At 40.1% G+C, this 27,781-nt stretch overlaps 2 protein-coding genes across 4 annotated transcripts in view; both read right to left on the bottom strand.

Annotated features, from left to right (window-relative positions):
* Window positions 1-254: 254 nt before the first annotated feature.
* olfm3b (olfactomedin 3b) lies at window positions 255-10,104 on the bottom strand. The gene is made up of 6 exons (XM_031865469.1): window positions 9,635-10,104; window positions 6,660-6,803; window positions 5,342-5,497; window positions 4,046-4,265; window positions 2,226-2,332; window positions 255-1,243 (listed from the first exon to the last, which is right to left on the bottom strand). The coding sequence occupies exons 1-6, from the start codon at window positions 9,875-9,877 to the stop codon at window positions 566-568; spliced, it is 1,548 nt and encodes a 515-aa protein (XP_031721329.1). The 5' UTR covers window positions 9,878-10,104; the 3' UTR covers window positions 255-565.
* Window positions 10,105-13,910: 3,806 nt separating this feature from the next.
* col11a1b (collagen, type XI, alpha 1b) overlaps window positions 13,911-27,781 on the bottom strand; it is a 73,652-nt gene continuing 59,781 nt past the window's right edge. For 2 of the 3 annotated variants that reach the window (XM_031865287.1, XM_031865289.1), the window contains exons 47-67: window positions 26,721-26,774; window positions 26,093-26,146; window positions 25,881-25,934; window positions 25,610-25,663; window positions 24,626-24,733; window positions 24,403-24,456; window positions 24,076-24,129; window positions 23,495-23,548; window positions 21,951-22,004; window positions 20,464-20,571; window positions 20,162-20,215; window positions 19,711-19,764; window positions 18,841-18,948; window positions 18,608-18,661; window positions 18,481-18,516; window positions 18,315-18,368; window positions 17,728-17,989; window positions 16,551-16,663; window positions 16,303-16,371; window positions 15,806-16,039; window positions 13,911-15,103 (exon numbers count right to left, since the gene is read on the bottom strand). In XM_031865287.1, the coding sequence (XP_031721147.1) occupies window positions 14,957-15,103; window positions 15,806-16,039; window positions 16,303-16,371; window positions 16,551-16,663; window positions 17,728-17,989; window positions 18,315-18,368; window positions 18,481-18,516; window positions 18,608-18,661; window positions 18,841-18,948; window positions 19,711-19,764; window positions 20,162-20,215; window positions 20,464-20,571; window positions 21,951-22,004; window positions 23,495-23,548; window positions 24,076-24,129; window positions 24,403-24,456; window positions 24,626-24,733; window positions 25,610-25,663; window positions 25,881-25,934; window positions 26,093-26,146; window positions 26,721-26,774 (1,833 nt within the window). In that variant the 3' untranslated portion in view covers window positions 13,911-14,956. The remainder of the gene's footprint in view (window positions 15,104-15,805; window positions 16,040-16,302; window positions 16,372-16,550; window positions 16,664-17,727; window positions 17,990-18,314; window positions 18,369-18,480; window positions 18,517-18,607; window positions 18,662-18,840; window positions 18,949-19,710; window positions 19,765-20,161; window positions 20,216-20,463; window positions 20,572-21,950; window positions 22,005-23,494; window positions 23,549-24,075; window positions 24,130-24,402; window positions 24,457-24,625; window positions 24,734-25,609; window positions 25,664-25,880; window positions 25,935-26,092; window positions 26,147-26,720; window positions 26,775-27,781) is intronic. The other variant, XM_031865288.1, reaches the window with a different exon arrangement.

The following is a 27,781-nucleotide window of genomic DNA, read 5'->3' as shown; positions in this document are numbered from 1 at the left end:
CGCCAGGAGGATCATGCGATTGCTAGTGTGTGTGCATGAGGGCCTGTGTATGTGAGTGAGCGTGCGCCCCTGTGTCTGTCCACGGCTAATCTTGCATTTTGCTGCAGCAAAACTGCATAATATTTTGGGTGCCCAGTTATGGCTGGATGCTCAAAGAACTTATGGTTGCAGTGACTCACACTTTTTAAAAACACTTTTTTTTTTGTTGTTGTTTGTTTTATACTGCCATTGAGGGAGGGGGGGGGGGTGTAATTGTGAGTTGTATTCATTCAATCACACAATACAACAGTGGTTGTCACAGACACACCTGGCAGAGATGCATTCTACTGAGAAACTATTATGTTTCCACATGGAGAAGATCATAATTAGTTAACTCTTTGTATGAAAGTAGCAAATTGCAAGATGTTGGTAAATAAATTAGTATAAAATGCCCAAAACTAATTGGGGAAATTACATAACTAAATAAATGGATAAATAAATAAATAAATACATTAATTACAACATTCAGATGCAACCATCTATTTTTCCCATGTTTTCCTATCACTTGTACAGTATGTGCCACGGCTTAAGAGTCGTCCTCAGTTTTGATGATGTGGAAAAGTGTTACATTAAAAAGGACCTGGTGGCCGTTGTTCCAGCCGTAGAGTGCGCGGTCCCTGGCATTGTAGTCCAACATAGACATGTGGAAGTACTGGTTATGAAAGGGAATGTCTGTATACTCGTATGTGGAGGTTTTAGTGGAGTAAGCATAGTACACCTTGGCACCGGTCAGGTGGGAGTTAGTGATGTAGAGCGTCCCACAGATCATAAAAGACTCGCCAGCGTTCCTCTTTGAGTATTCTGTGTTCCACGTGTTGAGGATCTGGAGCGTGTCCGGGTTCAGCTGGCTAATGACTATGTTCCCAGCGTTTTGGTTGGTGGCGTACACTGCCCACAGGCCCAGCTCGTCCGCCATAATATCGATGTCGGAGAAGCCTCCCCACGTGTAGGGGTAAACGTTATGGAACCCCGCTGACTCTAGAGCCCTCTGGGTGACCACACGGCCCGTCTCAAAGCTGTACCTCACTATGATGTTGCTCTGCATCTTGTTGTAGTACAGAGAGCCATTGTACACCACATGGTCGGTGCCAGCCCATTTGAAAGGCAGGTTGTAGGTTCTCGACTCGACTCCTGCCACAAAATCAGCTAAGGATTTATACTCTTTTACTATCTTGTTGTTGGTGTAGCTGTCCATGTACCAGATCTGAGGACAAATAAGTACAGACAATGTTCCTGTGAAATAATAACCACCTGTAAAAAAAAAAAAAAAACTCTATCTATATAATATGTCTATGAAAAAGTATAGGAGATGGGGCTTTCACTAAAAAAGAGGATGAAAGAATACAGGAGCTCCATAAAAGTGGAAATAAAAAGACCCGGACATTCGTTGTAGGCCAAGTCCAATGATTTGAATTAGTATTGATAAGGTCAGAGTGGGACCAAGGGAGCGCAGCTTTAACTACCCTCGGAAAGAGAAAAAGGCCTTTTGGATTTATCATCTCAGAATACTGCATCCGAATGAAGATTTTAGTATTTGAGAGTTTTTATAAAAGATAGTTTTGTAGTTTTTTTTATTTCTTTATTTTTGTAGTATTTTAATATTTGCTAACCGGTGTAAGATCTGTTGTAGAGTTCAAACTGTAAGCAGTGTTATGCCTGACTAAATAAAAGCTTCTTCCTTTCTGTGACACTTGTTCAACTTGAAGAGCAACTTGACCCTGATTACCGAAAGTAAACATTCAGTCTGTCGACTCTGCTTGTTTGCGCGGTGGTTTTAAGTAACAGTTTGTTGTGTACTTTTATTTTTAAATATCTAGGTTTAAGGTGCAGCATCCTTTAAAAAGCTGGCCATTAATGTGTCTAGTGCTCAGGGGATAATTGACAAAGTATGCAAAGGCTGTGCTTTTACCTCTCCTGTTAAACACGCTGATGAAGGCACTGTGTTGAGTGAGTTTTCCCATTCATTTAAAAGAATGCCCAAAGTGTCCAGAGACGGACATCAACATTTATGTTTGATCCCAGCAGTAAAAGCGTACAACAAACTTTAGTGAGTATAATATTGCAAGTCAAGAAATCTCTCCCCAGTGAACAGCAGGAGGGGGAAGCAGTTGTATGTAAATTATTAAATGGCCCCGCGTTGCTTCAAAGGCTCGCGACATACAGCAAAGACCATTAACTCGGCTCACCCGGTTGTTTTTGGGAGACGCCTGTGGGTCGGTCATCCAGGCTCCAAATCTGGTCCCTGAAGTTTTCACAGTCAGCGGCCCGGTGATCTTCATTAGCTTGCCACATGCTGTGGACATATCACACAGCTTTGGTCACATACAACACAAACTGCTGCGGCTCCACATGATAAAACTACAATTCATATTGCCAGACACTTTCATTGTATCAAATGACAGTATTCCCTATTAAGTATTTAACCGCTGTTTTACCTAATCAATCAAAGCTTCACGCACTATGAATGCTGTAGTAATGCTCTCGAGTGCAGGCAGAATTCCAGCCACATATCATTAGCATTCACATGTTAGCTGTTCACGTTGACACTTTGACAGGTTCCATCAGTGTTGAAAACATGGCAGTTGGCAAATTGGAGTTTAGTTCTGCAAACCATTATCAGAGGCAAAGCTGCTCTGAAGGCAGAATCACATGAGCACACACTGTGCTTTAGGGCTGTCTAAACTGGCCAAAGAAAACATTTGAATATTCATTCTAAAAAAAACACAAAGGTTCGAACAATTCTAATATATATATTTTTGCGCATTATGTCCACGGCATCGTGTCCTAACTGGCCGCAAGCAACACAGCACCTTTCTGGGCGACGCTCCGTTTCTGACCTGAGCTTTTGGTCAAACGTCCTGTTTGATGGTGAAGTTAAAATGAGAAGTTATCTATATGAGGTTGAATTGCACCTCCTTCAGCTTGTCCAACCCCCAGTGAAAGCGGTTTTAGAAGCGTTAATGACGTCACTCGCACGTCTCTCGGAAAAGATGAGTTTCCATTATATTAATTAAATCACATCAATTCACACTGACTCTGTCACACTGACTCTTTGTGCATTTAGTGAAGCGTAATCTGCATAGACTGCTGTTTTAAAATGCATAAATATTTGTTGAATTCATGAACTGTATCTATATTGATCGATGAAGCCTCCTATTCTGTTTGTGAGCTCGCCTGTTTCACTACAGGCAGATTCCCCTCACTTGCTACGGTGGGCGGGGAAATAAAATCAATGAATCAATACATGGGCCTGCAGATACTATTGATTTGAAAACTATTTTGGTTAAGTAAATGTCTGCCTTTCTGTCAGCCAGCCTTGTGAAGGCAGGTTAGCGAGCCGCTGTCTACTCAGCTCCCGGGCAGAGACATTTACCGGAGACGGAGTTGGTGTCGATTGCATGTCGGAACACTTAATTGCGGCTCACGTCTCACTTCCAGTGCGGATTCCCAGTAAGACGTTACGATAAATTTCATTTGATGAAAGTGACATTGTTTGACTCCTGTCATGCGGTGCATTTAGTGTGTGTGAGCCAGATAGTTGCTTTAGTGCTGCTGAATTCTTGAGCACATTTAGATGTAAAAAAAAATCCTAAACTTGTAAATGACCAAATAGTTACATTTTTTATTTAATCCAACCATTTGGCATTACCTTTGTGGCCAACTTGATGGCGCACTGAGGCCCACTGGCTGAGTATAGCTAAATTAAACATCAATGAGTGAAGCAAAGGAACAGGCGTATACTTAGCATTCAGGATGTTGCACTGTATTAGCTTTATTTAGCAGCCACAGCTTCCTGATGCTACCACCTTTTACCTCTAGCTTGGGAAATTGTTCTGTGAGGATTTCTCAACATGATTTCTGCCTCCAGTAGCAGTTCTACTATCCCCTGCTCTTTATCTAAAATGCCAATCTGCTGATAGCTGCAAGAAATGCACTTATGATTCCTCTGCCATCAAATAATCTGGGCTCACCGTGCCTGAATCTGCTTGTTCTGCGATGGACTTACTGAGTTTGCTCATGCAGTTGTGGAGCCGATTTTCCAGGTTTAGGACCCTCTGTTGCAGCTCCTCGTAGTCGTAGGCTCCCATTTCCTCCTGGATGGCCATCAACACGGCAGACAGGTTCCTGATCTCCTCTTTGAACTGGGAGATGACCTTGGCATCTGTCTTGTATTGCTCCAGGACGGGTATCAGCGGTTGCAGGGACTCCATCTTTCCCTTTAGCTCCTAGAAAACGGCAAAAATACACCACTGCAAAGTACCTGTCTTTGCAAATCTCTCAATGCAGAAAGACAGTTCAGTTTGTTTGTAATGAAGCTGTTTCAAGGGCGTTTTACGGTACAAGATTAAACATCTTTAATAACCAAGCAGAACATTGAAGAAAGAAAACTGAAGCACATTTTCTACTCCCTTTGTTTCACTTGTTGATCTTCTTCTGCATCTTCTTACAGTAGTGGGTACATCCTTTTGTTTTTCACAAAATTCAGTCTTCTTACTGAAAACATTGATTGAAAATTTGGTTTTCTTGAAAAACTATTTTGTAATAATTGCAGGAAAGATTGTCTGCATTAAAAGTTTATCTTGAGAAAGAGCGAGGAGGGAGAAACTCCAGTAAGAGCCAAACAAATTTCACTTATGGATGATAATAATCATCATAGTAATTGCCCCGATTATTATTGATGTGTAATGTCGGGGCCAATTATACAATGTCAAATTACATGGTAATCCTCTCTTTTCTGTGAGAATACAAAGTTCTTCTCCATGAGAGGTATCAGTATTGACGATTCCTACCGTGGTATTACTTGGTGTCAGATTAAAAACTTGATGTATTGCGTACCTCTTCCAACAATCTTCAAATATATTTTTTACAGTGGTGTTGAGAGGTTCACAGGAAGAGGCAGTAGCATGTATAACATAACGTAACAGATGAGCTTATGTAACTACACTGAAAAACTAAAATATTGTACTTGACTACTGCTGCAAAAAGTACATTACTCTTTGCCTACATGTTGTTGTTTTTTAATTTTAAACAAATTGTAGATGGAAACACTTCATGTAACCATCAGGATCTTGTCACTCTGGCTGATATGAGTTCTAAGAATCCCTGCTGGATGCTTTCTTCACAGCCTGTCTAACTTTTAAGAACATTTTGTCCTTTGCCAGGCATTGGTAGACATTTATTGATCTAGTCAAGAATTAAAGTTAATCTATTCAGAAGCTTCTGAGGTATCTTTGGAGGAGATCCTTTTAACAGACTCTCTTGTGATGTTTCTCACAAAGTTAAACCTCAAACAAAAATATACCTGAAAGTTTTTGTTGACGAGCGTCTTCCTGTCCGATTCGATCTGTCGAAACTTTGACCGCAGTCCTTTGACCTGGCTCTCCATCCTCATGATGTACTGAAAGTCCCTCTGCGTCCGCAGGTTCAGCACCTCAATTGACTGCGACATGTTCTGCACCTTTTGAAAAGAATGAAACCATGCAGCATTGATTTTTCCATCCACTGCCAGATTAAAATGTCCTCCATGTTCAGCTGTTCAGTAGCCTGCCATGCTCCAACTTCCCAAAGAGCAAATCAACATTTTAACCTCCAACAGGATTGTCTTTTAACCATCCATGTGTAAACTGAACAGAGCTTTGAATGGATTTTGCATGGCAACATTCTTGCTCTGTTTTCTCTCAGTTTTTAAACGCATATTCTACTTTGTCAGTTAAAATGTCCTGTGTTTTAAGCGTCTATTGAATCTGCTTGGTTTGATAATACATTTCAGAGTAGATATTTGACACAAACATTATAGTGTGTCTCTGGTTTGATAAGACCTCAGTGGGTTTTTGGGGCATGTGAACAAGAAGACATGTGGTCCTGTCTCTCTTTGGCTCTAATTTTAACCAACCAAGCACTACTGGAGCACATCGCTAGCAAAGTGGCACAACACTCATACATTGTGTTCTGCATACTTCTCTGGCTCTGGTAGAGGGATCCTGAAATGGCCTCACTGAAGCCCTGAGGCAGCTTAGTACATTAGTATCAAAGGCCTCAGTGAATGACAGAAAACAGCCTTTGGCATACAACGTTAAAATGTAGGCTACACCAATGTTTCCTTATAAGGCATAGTGACTGAGGAAAGTACAATTTTTATGTTTGTAGATAACGCATTTAAAAAAAAAAAAACAATTTCGTCTGGAATTGAAAGTCATGTTTCTACTCCTAAAAGAAATTGTGCTGGATGGGAAAAAATATTAAAAACTATCGAAAGGCTGATTTTCTGACAGAAATAATGTTCCGAATCAAAAGCCTACAGCCTGACAATAATCAACCAATAGCCTTCAATGGATGTTCGCCAAAAAAGGGGAACACAGTTCTGTTTAGGCGGGATGGAGCGCAGCCATTCAGCTGATGTCATCCATGTAATATATTCAGAAGTGGAAAATAGGGTTATGGACCTGGCTGGTGCAATCTCTCTGAGGATTAGAGCAACAAAGAAGCATGAATAAAGATAGAAATCAATGTGATGTGTCATATGAATTTAGGTGTGCTGGTTGCTTTACAGTAAATGTGTGTTTTAAAGAGTCATTGGCATCGTCGCTAAAGCGGAAACGTGTGTTGCCATACGCACATACCTTCTCCAGGAGCTGGCGGAGCTGTCTGCCTTTAGCATCTCTGGAGCACAGATTCTGTTCAGGTGCCACCACTGTGCAGATACAACGCCCATCTGCATCTTGAGCTGAGCTGTACACCTGCCACCCCTCCTTTGGCCTGATGGTCTGCGTGTAGAAACACAAGTACAGTTGTAAATGCACAGCCCACATATCTACAGGCAGACGCACTAAAGAGATGTAGCCGTGATGATATCACTATCAGGAAATTACAGCACAACAGCTGTTGTGTTTTCTTATTTTTCCTCATGGGTCATCCATTCTTCTGCCTTGTGCCCGCAAAGCTAGAACAGCAACCGATTCCACCGACTTCTAAAGAGTCTGGGCTTTGCAGGAATTCATTGCTTTTGTTTTCATATATCCCTCCACAGTATATGGTCGCCGGTGAATTTCCTGGCCTTGATAAATAACCCAAATGCGGAAATTCCTCCGTTTCTCCTCACTAGGCCTTAACTGAATGTCCTGCTGGGAGACTCGGATAAACCTGATTTGTGGGAGCTTGTCCCACTCTTCATTACACTCGGTATGCTCCAAAGCGATAGAGTAAAAAGCTTCAAGAACATAAAGTTATGCATCATGAGCCAATGCAGCATATTCTAATGCCCCACACAATAAAAACCAGTTCCGCTTCAAATATTGATCAGTGTCCTGAAGTGCTGGAAAAGTTGATGGCTATCAAACACACAAACAGCATCAGTATTGTTTGAATACTGCTGTTTATTTTCAGCATGGGAAATTAACACAGCCTCCAGCCAAATAGTGGCACCCTTTGTCTGCGGATGGTACATTTGTCTGCACTACCAGCGTGTTTGGCAGACAACCAAATCATTATTTGGAGTTTGTTCTGCTTTCTAAAACTCAATCTGTCTGGAGAATAACATGTGAAACGTGAACTTAGGCCTCAGCAAGCCTTTGAAGCTTGTGGGTAAAAAAAAAGAGGAGTGCCCTGTTTTCATCGTGCAAGCGTCCTTTTCCTTCTCCCATTCATCCTTAGCTGTCAGCCTGAGCGGTTTAAAGAGTGCTTGGTCTCAGCCATGAAAGATCATGGCCCCTCTGAGCAGGCAAAGATGTCCCGCCAAGAAGAAAGCTCAGACTTTGGCTCACCATAATCACTTTGTAGGTTTACTGTATTACAGACGTAGACAAGTCCTGCGTTTTAAGAACGTAATGGCTGATCAAATCTTGGATGGGTCATTTGCAATGAAGAAATTTGTGGTTTTAATATTTAATCTCTAATTTAGGTTTTAACACTGCCTGTGCCACATCTTTTTGCTTTTTTTTCATCTTGAAGTCAAAAAACAAGACAAAAATACCTTCGGCACAATCAATCTTCTGAGCTTTCATTCTTTCTCCCTGCACAACTCTCTTATGTTACCGTTATCAGATTGTAAGAAAATTGTTTCAGGTGTTATCAAAACACTACAGGCCTGATCTTTGTACCCCTTGCTATTGGTTGCTGATAAAGTTTACGATCTTGGAATTAAAGCTTATTCTACTGATACCCTGACGCTAAATTGGTCCTTATATGATTGTTAGATAAAAAGGCATGAAGATAGAATATCATAGTCTCACCATTACAATCTTATTTTTGACATTGTGCGCCACCTCTGAACTCATGCTCAACAATAGATGTTACATTGAAATATCTGGAGGTCAAGTGTAGTTGAAGTAGTGTGAGAGATACTGGACGGCTTGGTGCACCATGACTGTAGCTGCAATCAGTCTCTCTCGTAGCATCATAGCTGGATGGAATAAAAGAGGGAGAAAAAAACCCACCCGCAGCTCTTCTTTTCCTTACTTTGCTTTGAAAGGCTCCGAAAAAGAAGCCAGTTTCACTACTATGTTAAAACCGTCTTTCTCTACTGTCTCTTTAGTGACACACTTCCTTTCCCCCCCCTCTTCTCATCATCACATTTCCTCATATTAAAATGAATCTGTAGCTCAGCCAAGCCAGATGTGCTCTCCAACTCTGCATAAAGAGTGTTTTCTCTCATAATTCCGACAGCTGGTTCTTCTTTGTGTTTGCCGTTCATTTAGACTTTCTGACGCATCTCTATTCAGTTGTCAGTAACCTGTAAACGTTTCCTCTTTTTCGTGAACAATTGAGGAACATTAATTCTGCACACCACTTTCAATCATGGCAAGGTGATACAGTATGTGAGGACACTGCTTTGCAATCAAGACACTGGCACAGGGATCGTACTCTGCATGGTGGGATGAGCCTAATAGACCATTGTTCTCGCCCAAATGGCTTGATCTACAAGCTGCTCTTCCTAGTTTGTTATAATGCTCCCAAATGCATTCCCATTTCGTAAAGTGCAGGATACATTTCTCTAAGCATTGCATTTTTAAAAGAATAGCGTAAAGTAGCACCACAAAATACATGGCATGAGACGACACACAACATTTCAGTGAAGGTAAGTATATGCCTGTATCAAGATGTTTAGTGCAGCTTCCTCTGTCTGGGGGGGGTGAGATTTAGACATAATTCATTGCAGCAATATGTTTTATTTATTTATTTACTGTTTACAATGATTGAACTCTCCCTTAAATGTGAGTTATATGCCTGGCAGTACTCCAGGATCAATAGCAATGCTATTTGGTTGATGTAGGCAATAAACATCAGTGCTGTGAGGCTGCTGCTTCCTTTACCACCACTTTATTTCGATCTTTATTCTTTCAGATTTTCTATTTTCCCAAAACATTTCTGGCATATTGGTGTTAATTACTGTCAATGCCGGAGCGCATACAGCCGACAGCGACTACAGCAAAGAAGCAGCCAAAAATGCCAGGAACCAGAAATGACTCATTTTCTCTGTTGTTGGTTCTTCACCGACCGTTGCGCAATGCTCCACCCTAATTATTCAACGGAACTTTTAAACTAGAAGTTGACATGCTATTATTAGCTCGCGTCGAAGTTCTTTTTGAGAGAAACTCACCACTGAAGGGCAGTATCCGATCAGCAGCAGAAACAGCAGCGGGTTCAGGACCACGGACAGCGACCGCATTCTGTCGGGTGCTTCAACGTTTCCCTCCTCACCTCCTCCGCGACGGGTACAACAGTTTTCACGCAGGTTTTCTGACCGTGCGGCTCGCGCCACCTCGTCCACTACGCGCTGGTAAAAAACACGGCTTCCTGGGGAGGAGGGGGGCACATCCAACCACTCGTCCCCGTCACGCATGCCATGGGGGCAGCGGGGAGAAACCGCGTCACTGCAAGAAAGTGAAAAAGTTTGTGGGCATGCATGCAGCGAAAATCCTAGCTGCGTTTGCGTTACAGGGACCCTTCTTCACGGATATGACATCATCCAGCTGCCTCTCTCTTGACTTTTAATGAATCCAGCGTGCGTGTGCGTGCGTGTGTGAGTGGAGGAACCACCGGCAGCTGTGCGGTGACAAAAGTTGCAGCTGGCAGTATTCACCGGAAAATAGGAGAGAGAGGCGTGAGATCAGAGCTGCTGCTGCGTTTTTGTGCAAGCATGCACACGCAGAGGGGGAGAGAAAGAGGCGAGAGGATCATTATGATAGCAACAAAATAGCAAAATGTACTTTTACTATTACGTATTACGTATTTACTATACGCTTACTATTGTTTCATTTTGGTTAGTTCACCGGAATTACCACAAAACATTTTCAAGCTTACCTTTTAATGATAGGCATAGTATATGGCAGCTTATTTATGCAAAAAAATGAATAATTTAAATTTCAAAAATTTGATATACCAAAACATATGGAGTCAAAATGTGAGAAAATAAGTACATTTTTACTTACTAGGTCAAAATCAATTGAAGTTGAACCAACCAAACAACAGCTGGCGCTCCAATTGGCTAACAGCATGTTAACAAGAGTCTGGCCAATCTCTTAACTTTTAGGCAGCAGGCTGCTTACACAGCTTCATATTGAAGCAATCATGAAATTGCGGGCAGACATAAGTCAATGAAATGGTGAAAGTCAATGAAAAAGTTTAATTTTAAATTATTTAGTTTTTTTCCCCTGGCAGAAAATTAGCTTTTCTATCTCTGGCCACTCAAAGACAACCTTGTTTTTATGGTTTTAAGGTCTGTGGATAATCCAGGGTAAGAAGGGCACTGTGTCTGGAAATATTTTGCAGTTCACTTTTTAAATTACAATTTTCAATGCTGTGACCACTACAAACAAAATCCTTTTTTTTTTTTTTTTTTTTTTTTTTGCATTTTGAATGAACCAACCATTTAAACAGGGGAAACACTCCTGATCACTAAGACGTCATTTCCGTATAGGAATCTTAACATCTGTCATATTACTGAAACAAATGACACAACAGTTTCTGTGGCGTAGTGATGTTATAATGTTCGTCTCCGGCCGAAGCTATTAGTCACATACTCTCATATGGCACAATATTTTCAGTGCATAAAATAATTGAGACAAGGTGTTAAATAATGCGTGGAGTGCTCATTATGCATGCAAATAGAGTTCACAGTTTGTGGAGGGGTAAGATGCACAGTTTCAGCTTTGGTGCTCAAGCTGTTTTACTTCAGTTAAGATCTACTGTAACAGAACACTGGCAATTTTATGTCTAAACATAAACCTTCAGACATTTTCATGTTTTTGAAGTAAGACTGGAAAAAAGTGCTCCAGGCTACTTTTGTTTGGCATATATCTTATTTCTCCGAACAGTTGTTCAAGAATGTTTTCTGCAGCATTTGAAGACATGGCTTTGAGTATACTGGGGACAAAACATCGGTGTCCTATAGGTTTATATTTCATGATTATGAGATGAACCCATCTATAAAAACGTTAGCATTACATTGACTAAGAGTCTTAAAAGCATTCATCATTGTGCTAAAATAGTCATGTAATAGCAGATATAGCCTTTTTCCAATGGATATTCCTTTTGCTTACAACATTCTCGATTAGATAGATTTAATCTCGTCTCTAATATATACCCGGAACATTCTTCACCGAGAGAGCTCTTGACTCGATCCATGGCTTCTATACTTTGATTGCCATTCAGACCTTCCCCTCGAGGATGTCCTCACCGGCTGCAGCAAGAGCTTGTCCTTGACAGCAGGAGTCACCTTTTCCCTGATTGGAAGCCTTTTCACTTTGGTTTGCCAATCAATTTTTCCAAGGAAATGGACACTTTGTTCATCTTTTCTTTCTTTAGACGGTGGAAATGCAGCAAAATAGAATGGAGGATGCAAAGCTCTGTCAGCTTAGGGGCACACATTTGGTTTCAGACATTTATACCTTTCTCTGGGCACGTCAGGCAATGCTAATGTGAGTACAGGAGTAGGGGTGTCTCCAGGCCCTCTCCAAATAGGAAGTCAGCAGCAGGTTGGGATGAGGTGATGGTTTGGGCAATGACTCACAGTACTGTTGGAGTGTTTCCCAGTGAAACTGTTTGAACAGGGAATACTTGAACTCAAGAAGTGTCTCTGACAGGAGGAGACCGAAGTTTCTTGGCGCACTTGAACAAAGGTTTCTTTTTTTCGTAAGCCATTGCCTGCATTCCTGATGAGATTCTCTCTAGCAACAGTGGCTGCTGCTTGCTTTGTGGCTCAATCCAATTCAAATTTGTTCTGACATATGATGAGCCAGGGTTATCTTTTACAAATACACTTTCAATATTGCTACAAAGCATGTAGTTACTGAAGTAGTGAGGAAATAAACAAGAGACCACTGAAAAATGTCCATAAATCAAGCAGATCTGTCTGTAGGAATTCAAGAAATATAAAAAAAGAACGAGCAATTATAAAGAGAGCCACTATCTGTCAACACCGGCTTTTATGGTGTTCCTCTCCAAATAGCTGAAAATTACAAGGTTTTGGCAGTTTTAAACAATTCATCTTCCTTCATCCAGAAAAAGGTGCAATTGCTCTTTTTGTTCAGTTTTCTTTCACCCAGTATCTCTCCAGTGTAACAGAAGTGTTCTACTCCTGGTCATTAAGCAGTTCATCTGCTGAAGTTGTTGGAGGGAAAATGCTTTGCTCAACAGTAGCTTGATGTTAGTTGGCTTCCTAGTACAGATTGAAAAGCCTTTTGAGGGGAGTTTGTGATTACTCGTTACTCACTCATAGCCATATATGCGTCCACTATTGTACTTGTGAAAATAAATAGCAACGTTGATGTTTTTCGCCACTAATATTGCGAGCACAATATAGCTTTTGTTATGTTGCACTGTGAGTCGGCTACAACCGAGGTCAAGTGAATCAAAGATTGATCCAAAGTGTAATAATCATGTAATACTGCATAAATGAACACAATGTAAACGTTTTGTATGGTTATGACGTTATTGTGCCTCTGCTTCCAAATTGCTTTGTTTGAAAATGACTAAGGATCCCTGTTCTGACAACTTCACATTAACCAAGGGGACATAAATATTTCATGGCCGGCAACAGTAATGACACTTTATTACTGAAGCCTGCCATGACATGTTTATGGTGTTGTTGTGAGTGTAATTCTGAGATTTCTAGAGTGTTTATGACATTGTTAATCTAATAATGGCCATAAACATTTAAAAGGTGTTTGAGCCTCAGAATAAGCCCTTTTCACATCAGCGGTATTTGTGTTGTCATAGTTGTCATGTCATGTCATTTTTACTATACTGTGAAGATCTTTTTCATGAGGTGGTCTGACTGTATTTCCTTCAAAGCCAGTGGTGCAATTAGGAAGAGCAATCAGCCTGGGGATTGTTTTTGTCATCCAGTGTTGGCACATACAACCTCAGCATGCAATGTGTGACCATGCGTTTTGTCTTGATACAGTGTTTAAATGGACTCAACTTGCTATAAATAAATATAGGATAATCTGTAAGTGAATGCAAACGATTGCAGTGTGCATTTGGCCAAGCACCAAATATTTATTTCCATTGTACATAGTTTGTAAACATACTATAATTACACAGGTTTGAAAGCGGCTCTGAAGTCTATGCTAACATAGCTTTAAGCTGAAGAGGTGGAGATGCAAACAGATCTTGATCAAAGTAAAAAAAATCTGAGTCAGAGAAAGAAAGTGGAAGAGATCACATGAACCCAAACACTCCAACCTAATATTAAATGATCATGGGGAATGAAGGTAATATGTTCAAGGCAGGGCAGAATCACAAAATTACTTCTGCACTCAAATACAGACATTCAACCCGACATTTTTCAGAATCCAGTTTTAATATTTTTTGAATGAACAATTCAAGGCACAGGAAAACATTTTGTTTACAAATAAGAAAATCGACAGGGTTTTTTTTGGGGGGTATTTTGAAAAACAAACAGTTTGACAAATTAACCTCCAAAAAAGAAAAGGGTTTTCTTTTGTTAGTTACTACAAATAATCAAACTTGATTGTGTCATCAAGATATAAGCTCAGTTGAAGACGAGCTAAATATGTCCACATTTTTTAAATAGAAGCTGAGGTACAATATAACATCTCGGTGAGTGATTTTTTTTCTTACAATATTTATATTAGGATCTCATTTTATTATGGCTTAATATCCTGATGGACATACCAACTGGCATGTCATGGAAATAAAAATGCTTTTAGTTTTAAACGTCATGTTCCAGTTAGGTTCTCTCACAAAAATCAGATGAAAGTCATATTATTTACACAAGGATTATTTTTTTTTACTTACAAATTGGAATGTTTTCAAAAGACATATTTCTTGGCAAATTAGTTTTTAACACACAATATATTCATTGGATTTTATTTCTATATAGTTCACCAAATATTTACTTAAACTCTAAGAGCTGGGGCACATGCAAGTTTTTAGAGTGGATTCGGAAAGAAACAATATTATACACAATAATAATAATAATTACAGTTTTATCAAAAAGCACTTTTTTGTAGCACCTTGAGTGTTTTGTGATTCTGCACAAAAGCATCTCTGTGGTTGTATTCAGAGCAGCACCTGGAGCATCCAGAGAGGGAGGCATGGTGGGAGGCGAAGGACAAGGGGAGTTTAGTGGATCCTCTCTTTGTTGCTGAAAGTGCGCGGCTGTCCGCCACGGCATCAAATGTCCTTTTCCTGATGTCAATCCCATTACTGCATGTAAGTTAAAGTCATGTGATTCTGGCCCTACAAGGGCGAGGAGTAGTTTCCCCTGGTCAGCGACTTCATGACAGGGCCTAGAGGCACTCTTCTTCTCCGGGCTTGAGTGGAACTTCTCGGCAACAAAAGAAAACACAGGTTTTTTGCTTGGCAGGGAGAGAAGGTAGGATGTTGGATCTCAGTATGTGGGTGTTAATATTTACCCTCTGACCCTGTCCTTCAGCGGGGAGTAGGTGTGTGTCTAGCCTAGGAAACAGACAGGGCCAACCTCAAAGCCAAACCTCTGGTTGGATTCCCCAAAGTCATTCAGCATGACGTCAATGATGGGCAACTGGTCGATGCGGGGAGTATTGATCTCCATCACCGTCTTTGAATAGCCCTGCTTCAGCTGAAAACACAAAGGACAGACAGTCATTTAGTAAGGTGGTGCAGTATCATTCACAATCGTTTAGGGGACTTTAGTAATCATTCAAAGAAAAAAAAAATTTGTCTTCAGATTTTTCTGTTAAAAAAACAAGGGGTCTTAATCAACTTGAAGAATAAGTTACAGAAAATTAAAGAATTTCTGTGGAGATATTGATTTTACAGACAATCAACCAACAACCGTTTTGATAACAAGCTTCTGAAATGAGAAAAAGTCAAAGTATAGTGTCACAAAAAAAGTAATGGTATAGTACTATAACATAAAAAGTCATATTATAGGTAAGTATAAGTAATATGAATTCATATTATAAAAGCTATAAAAAGCCATGTTGTAGTATGTCAAGAAAAAGTAAAAAAGGCAAAGTATAGTCATAGGATAGCATTTAATAAGAAAGTCATTCAAAAAGGTATAGTATGGTGTGTCATTAAAAATCAATCAGAGTATATCATTAGGGTCATTATATAGTAAAAAAAAGCATTTTATGGTAACTCATTAAAATATCATACAGTCTTTCCTAAAACTCAAATTAGCGGTAGACTGCCTCTACACTGTACAAACATTGTTGTATGACAGTCGGGCTTGTTTGTGAAGATGAGTGGGATTTCATGGGATTCAGAAAAAAAGTTTGTTTTTTTTCAAACTGAAAGTCGGATAACAAGTATTTACCGAGCAGCCGTCCATCAGAGGCTTGATGAAGGGATTATTGTCGTAAGACATCTCCTCATCGTTGGAGCCCAAGAAGCGCAGTGACTTGTCATAGTTGTCAGCCTTGGCGTCGTACCAGGCCACAGACTGATGGCAAATGTAGGTGAAGTTCTGCCGTGCCGAGGAGCTCAGCAGCTTCAGGAAGGTCATCTGCACTGTGTTGATGGTGTTTTCTGCCATGTCATTGTAGTTCAACTAGGGACAGAGAGAAGGGGAAAAGGATGGAGAGTGAGGAGGGGTGAGGGGATGGTTTGAAATAAAAGTTGGAGATTAGGTAAATAGGAAAGGATGAGAAAGGTAAGGTAGGGAGGTGTATGACAGGGAGGCAGTGTAGGAAAGTGAGAGAACGGTGGGAAAGAGTTACAATAATTGAGACAAAGTGGAAATGGATGTGAACATCTACAGGTAGATAATAGAAAATAAAATAGGACATTTAAAAGTCATGTGGGGTAACTCACAATTTTGCCACGTTTAAATTCACTGAACCATGAACCTGGAGACTCCTTGGGCCAGTTGGATATTCTAACCTATATGATAAGAAAAGGTTAAACGACAATCAGAGGACCTTAAAATGTTTCACTTTTGCAGTAGCTGTACACAGATCTTAACTAAAATAGCTGCAAATAGCTCCTACGTGTTTTTTACTGAACACACCATTTGTTTCAGGTCTGTATTTAACAGATGTTAACGTTTGCCCGTTACTTACTCCTGTGGATTTCTTATCTGGGTGGATGCACGTTTCTCCGCCTGCTGTGAAGTTACAAAACACTTGAATGGAGTCTCCGATACAGCCCTGGTTTGGATCAATCCAGTATTCACCTGCGAGAGAGAGAGAGAGAAACAGCCGTGAGACAGAGCCAAGGCAGGGGTGAGAAGCACAGATTTGGCCTCCTAGAGAGTGAATACGACTGTTATTTAATGTCCACATCATCACAGCTCAGCTATTTGAAAATACACTAATGTTTTATGTATGTCAGGTGTTGTGAACATGTCCACAAGGTGGTTCAAAACTGTTGTTTATTATTTCCAAAGTAATAGCTTTGGTTTACAGCTGCAATGAATCAATCATTTGATCAAAATGAATCGATCAGCAAATGTTTTAAAAATACATTAATCGTTTAGGTCGTTATTCAGACAAAAATGACAGACATTTACTATAAATGTTCAATATTGGTTGTGTTGCTGTATCAGTTGCTTCAATAAATTAGAGAGTTCACCAAATGATATCACATAATAATACAAAAACAAATTACGACTCAAGAATATTGTGAAGGGAATCTTTAAAAATATAAAAGAATGATTTGGTTAACCACACAGAAATAAAGGGTGTGCGAATTTCTGCATTCAAATAACATAATGAAATGCTTTGCTGTAACACAACATTTAAAACACGATGTAAAAACTTGTATTATTACAGCATTAGTTCTTTCAATCACAACTTTCCAATGAATTTTTTTTTTCATATTTTTGTTACTGTCTAATCTTTGATTTATGCAAATGTTTTTAAAGAGAATATTAATTACAAATGAAGGAAATTCCTTTTTTTTTTTTAAATCCAAAGGGTTTCTCAACCCTGAGTAGCGCCGGTCGTCTTCCTCTCATACATCCCCAACAACGTCTAGAACTAAGTACCCGGAGAGGTGACACAAAAGAACTTTAAAAATCACTTGCAGCTGCTTATAAAAGTGACAAAGATGAGTATTACAACATGTCTCATCAACTCCTCTCTTCAGGATGTTGGCAGCTGCACAGTAAGAGGACGCTTAAAGAGTTTCAAGTGACTAAATTAAACTCAAACTGCTGAAGTAGAGCACAGAGTAAATGTTGTGACACTACAACTATAGACCGAGTTCTACTTTTGATGAATTCTGCCTCTGTCCTACCATCTGGATAGTCTGGCTGGCTGAGGTGCAGGTCGTTGCAGGTCCTGGCAGGATTGTCTTGGGTGCCGACGGGGAACTTCATGCGCTCGATGTCCTGTTTGAGGTTGTTGAGGGATCCGAAGACATCCTCCATTCCCTCCATACCGACGCCATCTACGCCGTAGTCTGCTAATGCCTCGTCTCCCTGCATCTCAGCCTGCCGCCTGGTCTTTCTGGAACCCTGCTGGATGGGCAGCGGCTGGATGATGTCACCAGGTGGACCCTGAAACGCGGAGGTTAAGGTCAAGCACATAATTACTATCGATTTGTCAGGGGTTGCTTTCCATAGCATGTGCAGCCTTTGTCAACTTAAACATTGGCTGTTGAATCAGTTATTTTCATGATTCATTGTTTCGTCAAAAATAGTGAAAAAAATGCCTTCAAATTTCCCCAAGGCCATTGATACAACTAATTGTTTCTACTATAGTGATTGCAGTGTTTAATCATAATGCTATAGTTAATGCACATTCAGAGCATTTTTGGAGTATAATGTGCATAACAATAATGCTTGGTTGGAGCTATCTAAAGACAGTAAACGGGTAACTTACAGGTGGTCCAGGTGGTCCAATCAGTCCATTGTCTCCCTTCTGACCTGCTGAACCCTGACAGAAGACAAAGTATCGTGGTCATAATTAAAAAGAACCCCATTCTCATAAAACACATGACAGGCAATGTAAGGCTTAAAACACTGAAAATAATGAAAACATAACTTACATATGATCCCTTTGAACCTTTCTGTCCTTGAGAGCCCTGTTGAAAATAAAATATTAAGAGATGAACAAAAGCCACGATGAAAAAAAGTTTGAAAAATGTTTTGATCAATAAAAAAAATGGAACTTACAGAAATACCGGGGGGACCAGGAGGGCCGAGAGGACCATGGGAACCACCAGCACCCTATGACAGATAATAGATCACATTAGTCTAAATAGTGGTATTGTGGGAATATGACCTCCAAGTCTCAGAAAGTCACACTTTTAAGAATACATTTATGCAGCGCTATGACTTTATGAGATTCACATTATAGTGGAGACGATGAGTATATTTTAATAAAGCATACTCTGCCTGACACTTACAGAATCACCCTTGCCACCGCCAGTACCCTGAGGTCCAGGCAATCCTCGGTCTCCCTTCTCTCCAGACTCACCAGGAGGTCCAATTAGACCGATAAGGCCCGGATGACCCTGGAGCAGGCAGAGCCGATAATAAAGAACAAAGAGGGAGACAAAAGCATAGAAATACATTTTGAGAACAAAACAATATTTGTACTAATTACATATATGTATATGAAGCAACCTGTTACATTAGCCCTTCAATATAGAGTATATTTGCCCTCTCCACCTACTGTAGTAATGTTTACAGAAACAGTCTGACCTATAGACATTGCATGCTTTAGTTCCCTGCTGTATTTTCTCTTTTTACATATTTATTGTCTTTCACCTACTTGTTCGTACATTGTAGCTAAATGTTAAAGTTTGAATTTCTGTTCATTCGTCATCTGCAGAAAATTAAAGCAAAACCAAAATGCATATTTTACCTTAAAGTTCAAGCACAATGTCTGGCCGGATGACCACAGTTCTACTCTTATTTCTGCCTATAAATAATTAGTGTTTTATGGTGGTCGTCATATTTAACAATGGCGGTCTGTCTCGGCACCTGCTGTTTGGCAGAGTTATGGTCTGACTACTGCATGCTGGCATTTAACCAATGACCATGACAGCGATAATATTACTGGACTCATACATATTCATTCAGTGCATTAAATCACTGTGTGAAAGCACAAAGCAGAAGCTTTCTTTATCCTTACAGGGATAGACTCAACAAAGAGATAGAGGCAACAGGCCCGGCCGTTTGCTTACTTTGGCAGCTGCAGATAAGGTGCATAAGCAGATATGAGAAAATACACAATAAAGCAATTTGAGATTAGCATCGTAATAATATCTTACCTTCTCTCCCTTCCATCCGGAGTCACCTTTCATACCAGGAAGTCCAGCGGGGCCCTGTGGAGGGAAAGAGTCAGTTTGTGAAGCATAACTAGCAGTGAAACGAATACACACAAAATGTCACAGATCTCTGCATTGGCGGTGACGCTTCTCCATTCCTCCTTCAAATCAACTGTATAACATCAAATGTAATGTCTTGTCTAGCCAACAGTCAAAGAGTCATTCAGCTGACTCAGCTAAATTATTCAATTATCAAAATAGATACATTTTCTCTGAATCGACTAATTGATAAAACGCTGCAGCTCTACAATACTGTAATGTTATGACACCAAAATCTGGTATATTTTAACATTACATATGTTTTGTCCACAGATGACCAATGTCCCTTTAATGGCTAAACAGCAACATACGACCTTTTTAACAAGGAGTGAGCAGGTGGGAGAACATGTCTTACTAAAGGTCCAGGAGGGCCGTCTTGACCAGAAGCACCAGGCAGTCCTTGCTCACCCTGAAAATAAAGAGAAATGAATTACAGTATTTGGCTAAGAACACGAAAATAATCTAATTACTAGATTTAAAAGATACTAAACTATATTTTAAGAAGCAAAACATGTTCAAAAAGTATCCATGACACTAACATTCATTTTCAACCATGTAATCTTCTCCATACAGATGAATCGATTAAATTCCATGTGTCGTTCAAATATGAAACCTGTGGCATAACAAAGTTGCAGATATTTGGCAAAATGTACTCACAACAGGACCAGGAATTCCACGCAGTCCCTCAGGACCAGATTTTCCAGCAGGCCCCTGAGGTCCCACAGGTCCAGTTTTCCCATCAGGACCCTCGGCACCAGCTTCTCCCTGTAAAACATCAGCACAAAATAACAATTGGTCTGGCCACTTAAAGGTAATCTTTGGTTACAGTTGTTAGTAACAAACATGTTGAAAGCATTTTCAAAAAAACTGCAAAAGAAACCAGTACGTCCTTGTGCAGGAGATACAAACAAAAGCAGGACAGTGAAACTAGTACTCCACACAGTATCTTGTTGTGTATGGTCACATGTCTCTTCACTGATGGCAATGAGAACTTTATCCAACTTGATAATTAAAGCAATCCTGCAAACAGAAGCCACATTGTTCAATATTTTGCAATGTTTTCCTTCCACACACACACAAAAAAAACAAACTCAGAGCGGAAGGATTCGAGGATTTGAAACATCCCAACAGATGAAATGTTACCAGATCTCATCTGTTGTTTCTTAGCAGGAGAAGCAAGTTTTGATGTATTGGAAGTTCCAGAGATGTCATATTGACTAGGGGAGGAGGAGGAAGGGATTAAATTGCTCTGACAACCAATTAGGCCTGGATTTAAACTCAAGGATCACCGCGCAGGCGATGTCTTGTCTCCATCAAATCAACTCTAATCCGCTAACTCGACGTGGACAGAAAGTGCACTTTGTATGTGTGTGTGTGTGTGTGTCTGTGAGGGATGGAGGACGCCAAAGAACAAAAAGAACAAGCGAGGCTACGTCTGATAGTTATCAGGCTTTCTGTCGGTGCTTTTCTTTGAACCAACTGATTTGCAGACAAACTATTTCTTTAAGGCATACAAAGACATTTCTTATTTGATGCTCTTCAACAGAGCAAATTCAATGTTATGGATTTTAACAAAGCAATCAAATCTGCTAATAGCCTCAAGAAAACTCACTGCTTCTTTGGTGAAAACAATTCTTACATTTTTACAGCTATACAGGATCTGCTGTGAACACATCAATGTACAGCTAAACAGGATATTATAGGAGAGGTTTTAAATCGGACATCTATCTGTTCAGGCATTTCATAGGAGGAAAGAAAGGCAACCTAAAGGTTCCCTGTGGAGTCTTAGACCGCACTATGGATGCAAAATCTTTTTTTAATGAATGGAACCGTTTTGTTGATCTCGTCTACAAGGACACACATGCACACAATACACTGCAAGCTGGTTGACATGGATGTAAAGAATGCTGAAATCAAAATACTTCATTTGCAAATGTTTTATGAGGAAGAGAATGCATTCGATATGCTTGTTTAACCTCAAGTATATTGTATTCGTTTGTTTCTGCACTGTACTTTTGCTCTGGTTTATGCTCTTAGATGCTTGTTTAAAAAAAGGAGATGCACTTATGACTTCTGGTGGCTAGTAGTTCTCTTGAATACCTACATTGAATAATTTGTAAAAGTCCAGACTGTTGACAACTTACCTTTGATCCCTTTTCTCCTTGTCTGCCCCCCTGACCTGCTGATCCAACAGGACCCTGAGGAAACAACAATACAAGATTAGTTTGCATTTATATCATAATTATTCTCTAAAAGGGACATTTTCCAACATTCGCTGACAAGCGGTTGTTTCGTGTGCATACTAATTGTTCGGCTGATGCGTACCCTGACCTTGAATCTTTTCAAAGAGAGAGGGTTATGCAGGACCAGGCAACATCAGTGCGAGCACATTGCCCTACATTCCAAACATACTGGGCTAAAAGCACATCAGTATTTTCACCAAACAGCCTGTGGCCAAAACCTTGTAAGTGGACTGTCATTTGCCATTAGACACCACAATCAAATAGACCCAACAAAAGCCACTGGTCTTCAATGTAGGTAATGAGCCCTGGCAACTGTGTATGTGCATTAGTGAAAGTGCATATGTGTGTGTGTGTGTGTGCGCCCGTGCGTGCATGTGTGCTAATGTAGTCAAGCAGCCACATGCATCAATGAGCACCAAACGTGAGTCAATTTTGACGAGCTATTGGGAAAGAGACTAACCCCGAATCACCTTGGTGAAGGATGAGAAATCATATCGTAAGGTCCATTAATATGTTCTGTACCCTCTGTCACCTGGATAGTATCCCTTGAAATACAAATTGGGGGTCTAAAATGTGCTTACCTTAGCAAATTTTTTTTTTTAATGTACGACGGAACAGTCCAAGCCTGCATTTTAATTTCAGCCACAGAATTGCATGAAAACAGGCAAACTAATGTGGCATGTAGATATTTTTTAGACATTTTACGATGATGCTACTGTACTTTATCTACCCGGTGATCATCTTCTCTGCAGTACTGTACAGTATCTTACCACAAGTGTTGGTCATGAATGTTGGTCAAAATGGAGCTAGTTTTATCTATCATATGTACAATATTTAGTTAGTCCAGTGGTTGTTGACAGTAGGCCCCGTCCAGTACTCTGAGCGTCATCTCTGCTAAAGTACAACAAACTAAATGAATGTACTTTAAACATCAAAGTTTCTATTCTCTCATGCCATATTGTGCCAGCCTTTCATACCCTACATTAATGGCATGTGTTATTGTTAATTGCAAAACATTATTAGAGTAAATGGATTGCATTGTAAAAAACGCCATGCTAGAGAAATGAAATAATCTCAGCCCAAGTCTGATGTGACAGAAAGGGCATTGAGTGCCAGGAATTAAAGTGGCAAGTTCATTTCCTGACGTTAGCAACAGCAGACGTCTCACTGCTTTGCATTCACATTACTGCAAGTCAAACTCACGATACATCCAATACTCTCTTACAGTATGATCTTTGTCTGCAATTACTGGCTATTCCAGACATTCTCAGAAGCTTAACTAAAGGGCACAATTTCCTATCAAACTAAAACTTAAAATCCAAACATACAATAGTGGGTAAAAATAGCTTGCAGGCCTGTAAGAGCATTGCGAATCTAAAAATAGAGAACATCTCAAGAGTGTAGCAGAAGTTTCGTCTCATGCATCATTTTGGAAATGTACTCACCCTTTTGCCTGGAGGTCCTGGTACTCCAGCCTCACCAGACGGACCTGCAGGGCCCTAACGTAGAGTAGATAAGAACATTTAAATACACTTCACAAAGATTGAAGAGTTTTGTTTTATTATGAAATGTCTACAATCTTGCAAAAACTGATTTTTACAGAATTGAACATATCGTTTTTTTGGTCTTTTTGACACAGGTTTCACCATATTGTTGCTACACATGCTTCACTATTAGCATGATCAAGTGAATTCCAACACAACTGAAATTGAAATGTACAATAAACTGATACATGATATCAAATGGCGCTGCTAGTTTTATTTCCATAATTTCCCTTAATGTACAAATTCTCAGATTTTTAATATTTAAGAAAACCCAAAATTAAATCACTAGATACTCAAAATGCTGCCAACTAAAGCTCCTCTACATTCTCCGGTTACTTCACAAATTAAAAAAAGTTATCTTGCTGTATTCTTGCACATGATTGTGTGTATGGGAAATTCATTTTAGTGGTTGAATGTGACTGGCCGGATACTTTTCATTTTACTTGGCAAGTTTTCACAACTTGAGCTCGGGTAAGACTTACAGGTTGCCCAGCATCTCCATCGTCTCCTTTGTCACCTGATAAACCGTCAAGACCCTAAAGCAAAATGCACAAATGACAACACTAGTCAGCTCTTGTACTGTACTCACTGTATGTACTGAATGCCATTTCACATCACAGCTGGGTCTACATTAACGCCACATTCAACACATTTACATACTAACAAAAACCATGAAAAATCAAGAATGTCATGTTAAAAAGAGAAAAACAAGAACTTATGGGTAATAAAGGCATGTATTGCTACTCGCTAAATATACATAATAATAATAAATATAAGATTATATATAAATGTATAAATGTAGCACTGACAGCAGCACCAGGCTCTCCAGGGGGACCGGGGTCTCCTGGGAAGCCGACAGGACCCTGCAGACAGATCGAGACACAGAGAAGACTTGAGCTTGACTCAGATATTTGACATTGCCTCAACAACTTGTCTGACAGCGGACAGCTGGACTGACTAATGTGACACTGTATTCTGCATCTGACAGCTTTAATAATGCATCAGTCATGGCTGTGTGTGTGTGAGACATACAGGGTTGCCCTTGGGACCGTCATCTCCAGAGGGTCCGCGGGCACCGGCGGGTCCAGCAGCTCCAGGTGGGCCAGTTTCTCCCTTCTCACCAGATTCTCCTCTGGGTCCCTGAGGGAAAATGCATCACAAGCTTGTCACCGTGAAGAACACACGAGGGCCATTCACACACAATAGCATAAGGCACGAGACATATGTGTTGTCAAATCTGTCTCTCCATCTGGCATTAAAACAAAAAAACTCAAAGTATTGTTCTGAGAGCTGAATAAAAAGAAACCAAATAGTCCACAAACAGTCAACACTAAATAGTCGTATCATCTTTTGTTTTGCTTTGGTAATAGCAGCAACAGTGTCTTTAAAGTGTTGGCTCTGACTAAGAGCCGCAATTGGAGCATAATTACAAAACCAGAATCGTTAGTTGGCCCATTAGAGCAGAGAGCTTCTCCAGTCGATGCCAGCACGGCAGCTTTGAAATTGACCTCGATGTCAAATGCACCACTAGCTCTATCTGTCACCGTAAACAAATGCGTGGCAGCAGGCGGATACATCAATACCACCTGATGGACTAAGACTCAGGGATTGTGATTGGCGCATACCTATAACTAAGGTGAGGCCTCTCTGGTCTACACAATCAGTGCTTAGCCTGGATCAATGGCACTGCTCCGAATACCTCATCATGATTTATACAACTGGAAAGTAAAAAGCTGAGGCTCTTTTGCAGGCAAAAACAGTACGCTGCATTATGAAATTGATGTTGTGCTTATTATGTGGATTGATGCGGGAGATGCCCTTCCAAATTAATGTTAAATTAATTGTGAGAAAGTGGGCTTCCTGTCATCAAGGACTAATTATGGTGACATGAAACACCAGACTGTTATTCTGAAAAACTCCAAGCTATTGTGACGCTTTTGTCACACAAAATAACTCGGAGCATATACTGACTTCATATCTGATATCATGAGTGTTTTAGCATGACACTGTACTTACTCCGATACCAGACTCTCCATGTGGTCCTGGGTTGCCAGCTTCACCGTTTTCTCCCTATGACATGACAGTGAAAATGTGGATTATCACACCAGATAGTGTTATCAGGTGGCCAACATTTTGTCTGTATCTTCGACTTTAATGTCAAACACACAAACTGTGCATGGTAGTGAAATGGCTGCTTCCTTCAGGAGCACAAAGAGAAAACAAGACAAAACAAAGGAAATAAAAGGAATGTACTTTAACAAGCACTTCCACAATCAGCTGCTCTTACCTTCTCACCAACACCTCCCATTGCACCAATACCACCAGGAGGACCTTGAGCACCCTGTGGATAAATCATAATTACACTTAGCGATTATCCAAAGAAAGCAAGATTCATACAACAGAAGTGTGTGCTTTTTTTTTTAACAAACTTTGTTTTTATTATTATAAGTACAACTGATGCCTTTAAAAAGAAAACAATTAAATGAAAAACAGACTTACATTGGCTCCGCTTGAACCCTGAGGGCCTCTGGGGCCAGGAGGACCATGTGGACCCTGTCAGCAAAGATAGAAGTTATGTGCGGTATAATAGTATTGACAATAATTGTTTTCTTTATAATGCATAAGGCAAGCCTAACGTGCTCAACATTACAAAACATTTAAAAAAAAATCAATCCAAAATAATCACTTGGTGCTGCAGTATAAGTGCTTTCTTTTCAATTGGGAACCTGAATCAGACTTTATTCACAAATTACTTTAATTTACAAATATACAAAAACAAAATATATCGATTAAGTTTACCGGGAATTAAGAAAGCAGAACAGAATACAACTAAACATTTGGGACACATGCATCCCGCAAACCAAATCTACAAAACTGGTAGATAACAGAAACAAACTGCATGGAAACAAAGCATGCAAAGTGTTCACCAGTAGAAATGTTTGTGTCAGTACATCTTCCACAGACTTCAAAAAAACCTGCCAAGCGGCTTCGAGGAGTCGCCAAACTCAGCCACGAGCCAAAACTTCAGAACAATCAACACAATTTCCCCACCTCTCCAGGTCGTATACGTGAATACAATGCGAATCGCTGCAACAGAGAGAAAAGTCACTGAAAGAGCTGTACTCACCATTGCTCCAACGTCTCCATTCTCTCCCTTCTCACCAGGAGGGCCGGGCAATCCCTGCAAAGAAGACAAACACTCTTCAGAACAAAGAAAAGGGTCAAGCGAGGCGGCAGAAAAAACATTTTTTGCTGCTCATTAACAGGTACTAACAGATGATGCGTATTGAACAGTGAGCTTTAGGATGCAGTGTGATGGAAAATGCAGAAGAACCTCTGAGTGTAAACAGACAATTAGTCAAAAAGGACACCTATTGTAATTAAAGGGTATGGGAAGCTTGGGTATAATCAGCCTGTGTAAATTGCAGGGTGGGAGCTCCATCCATCTATGTCCGCTGGAAAGTGGAAACAAAGAGGACGGTGCAGGTGGTATGTATTATCCAGTTTTGGGATTCAATCACGTTTGACTAAAACAGTTTGAATACAGCTCGGGAAGGAGCTCTCATTTGCTATTGTAGATTATTGTTTATCTGCATAATTGCATAATTTGTTGTGTTGAATAAGCTGCGATGACGGAGCAAGCGGCAGTTATGATAAGTTACCGCGAAACTGAAATGGCATGGATATCGATCATGGAGATCACGTATGTGTAGTTTCAGCCCATTTAGTTTGATTTAATGTACCTCTGGAATGGCCGAGAAGGCTAATCTACAACGGATTCTGACTGGGACTTTAGTCACAGTGATAAAGCAGGGTAGTGACAGGAGCAAAATAAAGCAGCAAACTATTTCATGCGTTATGTTTGGATGTGATGAGCTCTTGATCAATGCTCAACTTGCTACGCTCTTTTGTAAAAATACATGTACTAATGGAATAGCAGGCCAGAGAGAAGAGCTGTGTTGTGAGTAATATTAACATACACACACACACACAGCCAAAACCACACCAAAATCCGCACACTCTTATTTGCTCATATATCAGAGCAAATAATAAACAAATGTTTACTTATGATTTGGCATTTCCTAGCCATGAACTACAGGGACAAATCTGATATTAACTCTCCTCTTCATCCACATCTTAACCTCTTGATCTGAAGAATCCATCCACTCAGCGAGGACTCCATTATTC

The sequence above is a fragment of the Anarrhichthys ocellatus genome, unplaced genomic scaffold (assembly GCF_004355925.1).
Source record: "Anarrhichthys ocellatus isolate YVR2014 unplaced genomic scaffold, GSC_Weel_1.0 scaffold32, whole genome shotgun sequence".
NCBI classification, from domain to species: Eukaryota; Metazoa; Chordata; class Actinopteri; order Perciformes; family Anarhichadidae; genus Anarrhichthys; species Anarrhichthys ocellatus.
The sequence above is the reverse complement of the archived record's forward strand: the minus strand, read 5'-3'. Positions and strand labels throughout refer to the sequence as shown.

Coding starts and splice junctions, on each gene's coding strand:
- olfm3b (XM_031865469.1), bottom strand. CDS start 9,877: ATGCGTGACGGGGACGAGTGGTTGGATGTGCCCCCCTCCTCCCCAGGA. Junction 5,498..6,659: donor TCCGCCAGCTCCTGGAGAAG/GTATGTGCGTAT, acceptor TCTTTTCAAAAG/GTGCAGAACATGTCGCAGTC. Junction 4,266..5,341: donor TCGTCAACAAAAACTTTCAG/GTATATTTTTGT, acceptor GCCGTTTTCTAG/GAGCTAAAGGGAAAGATGGA.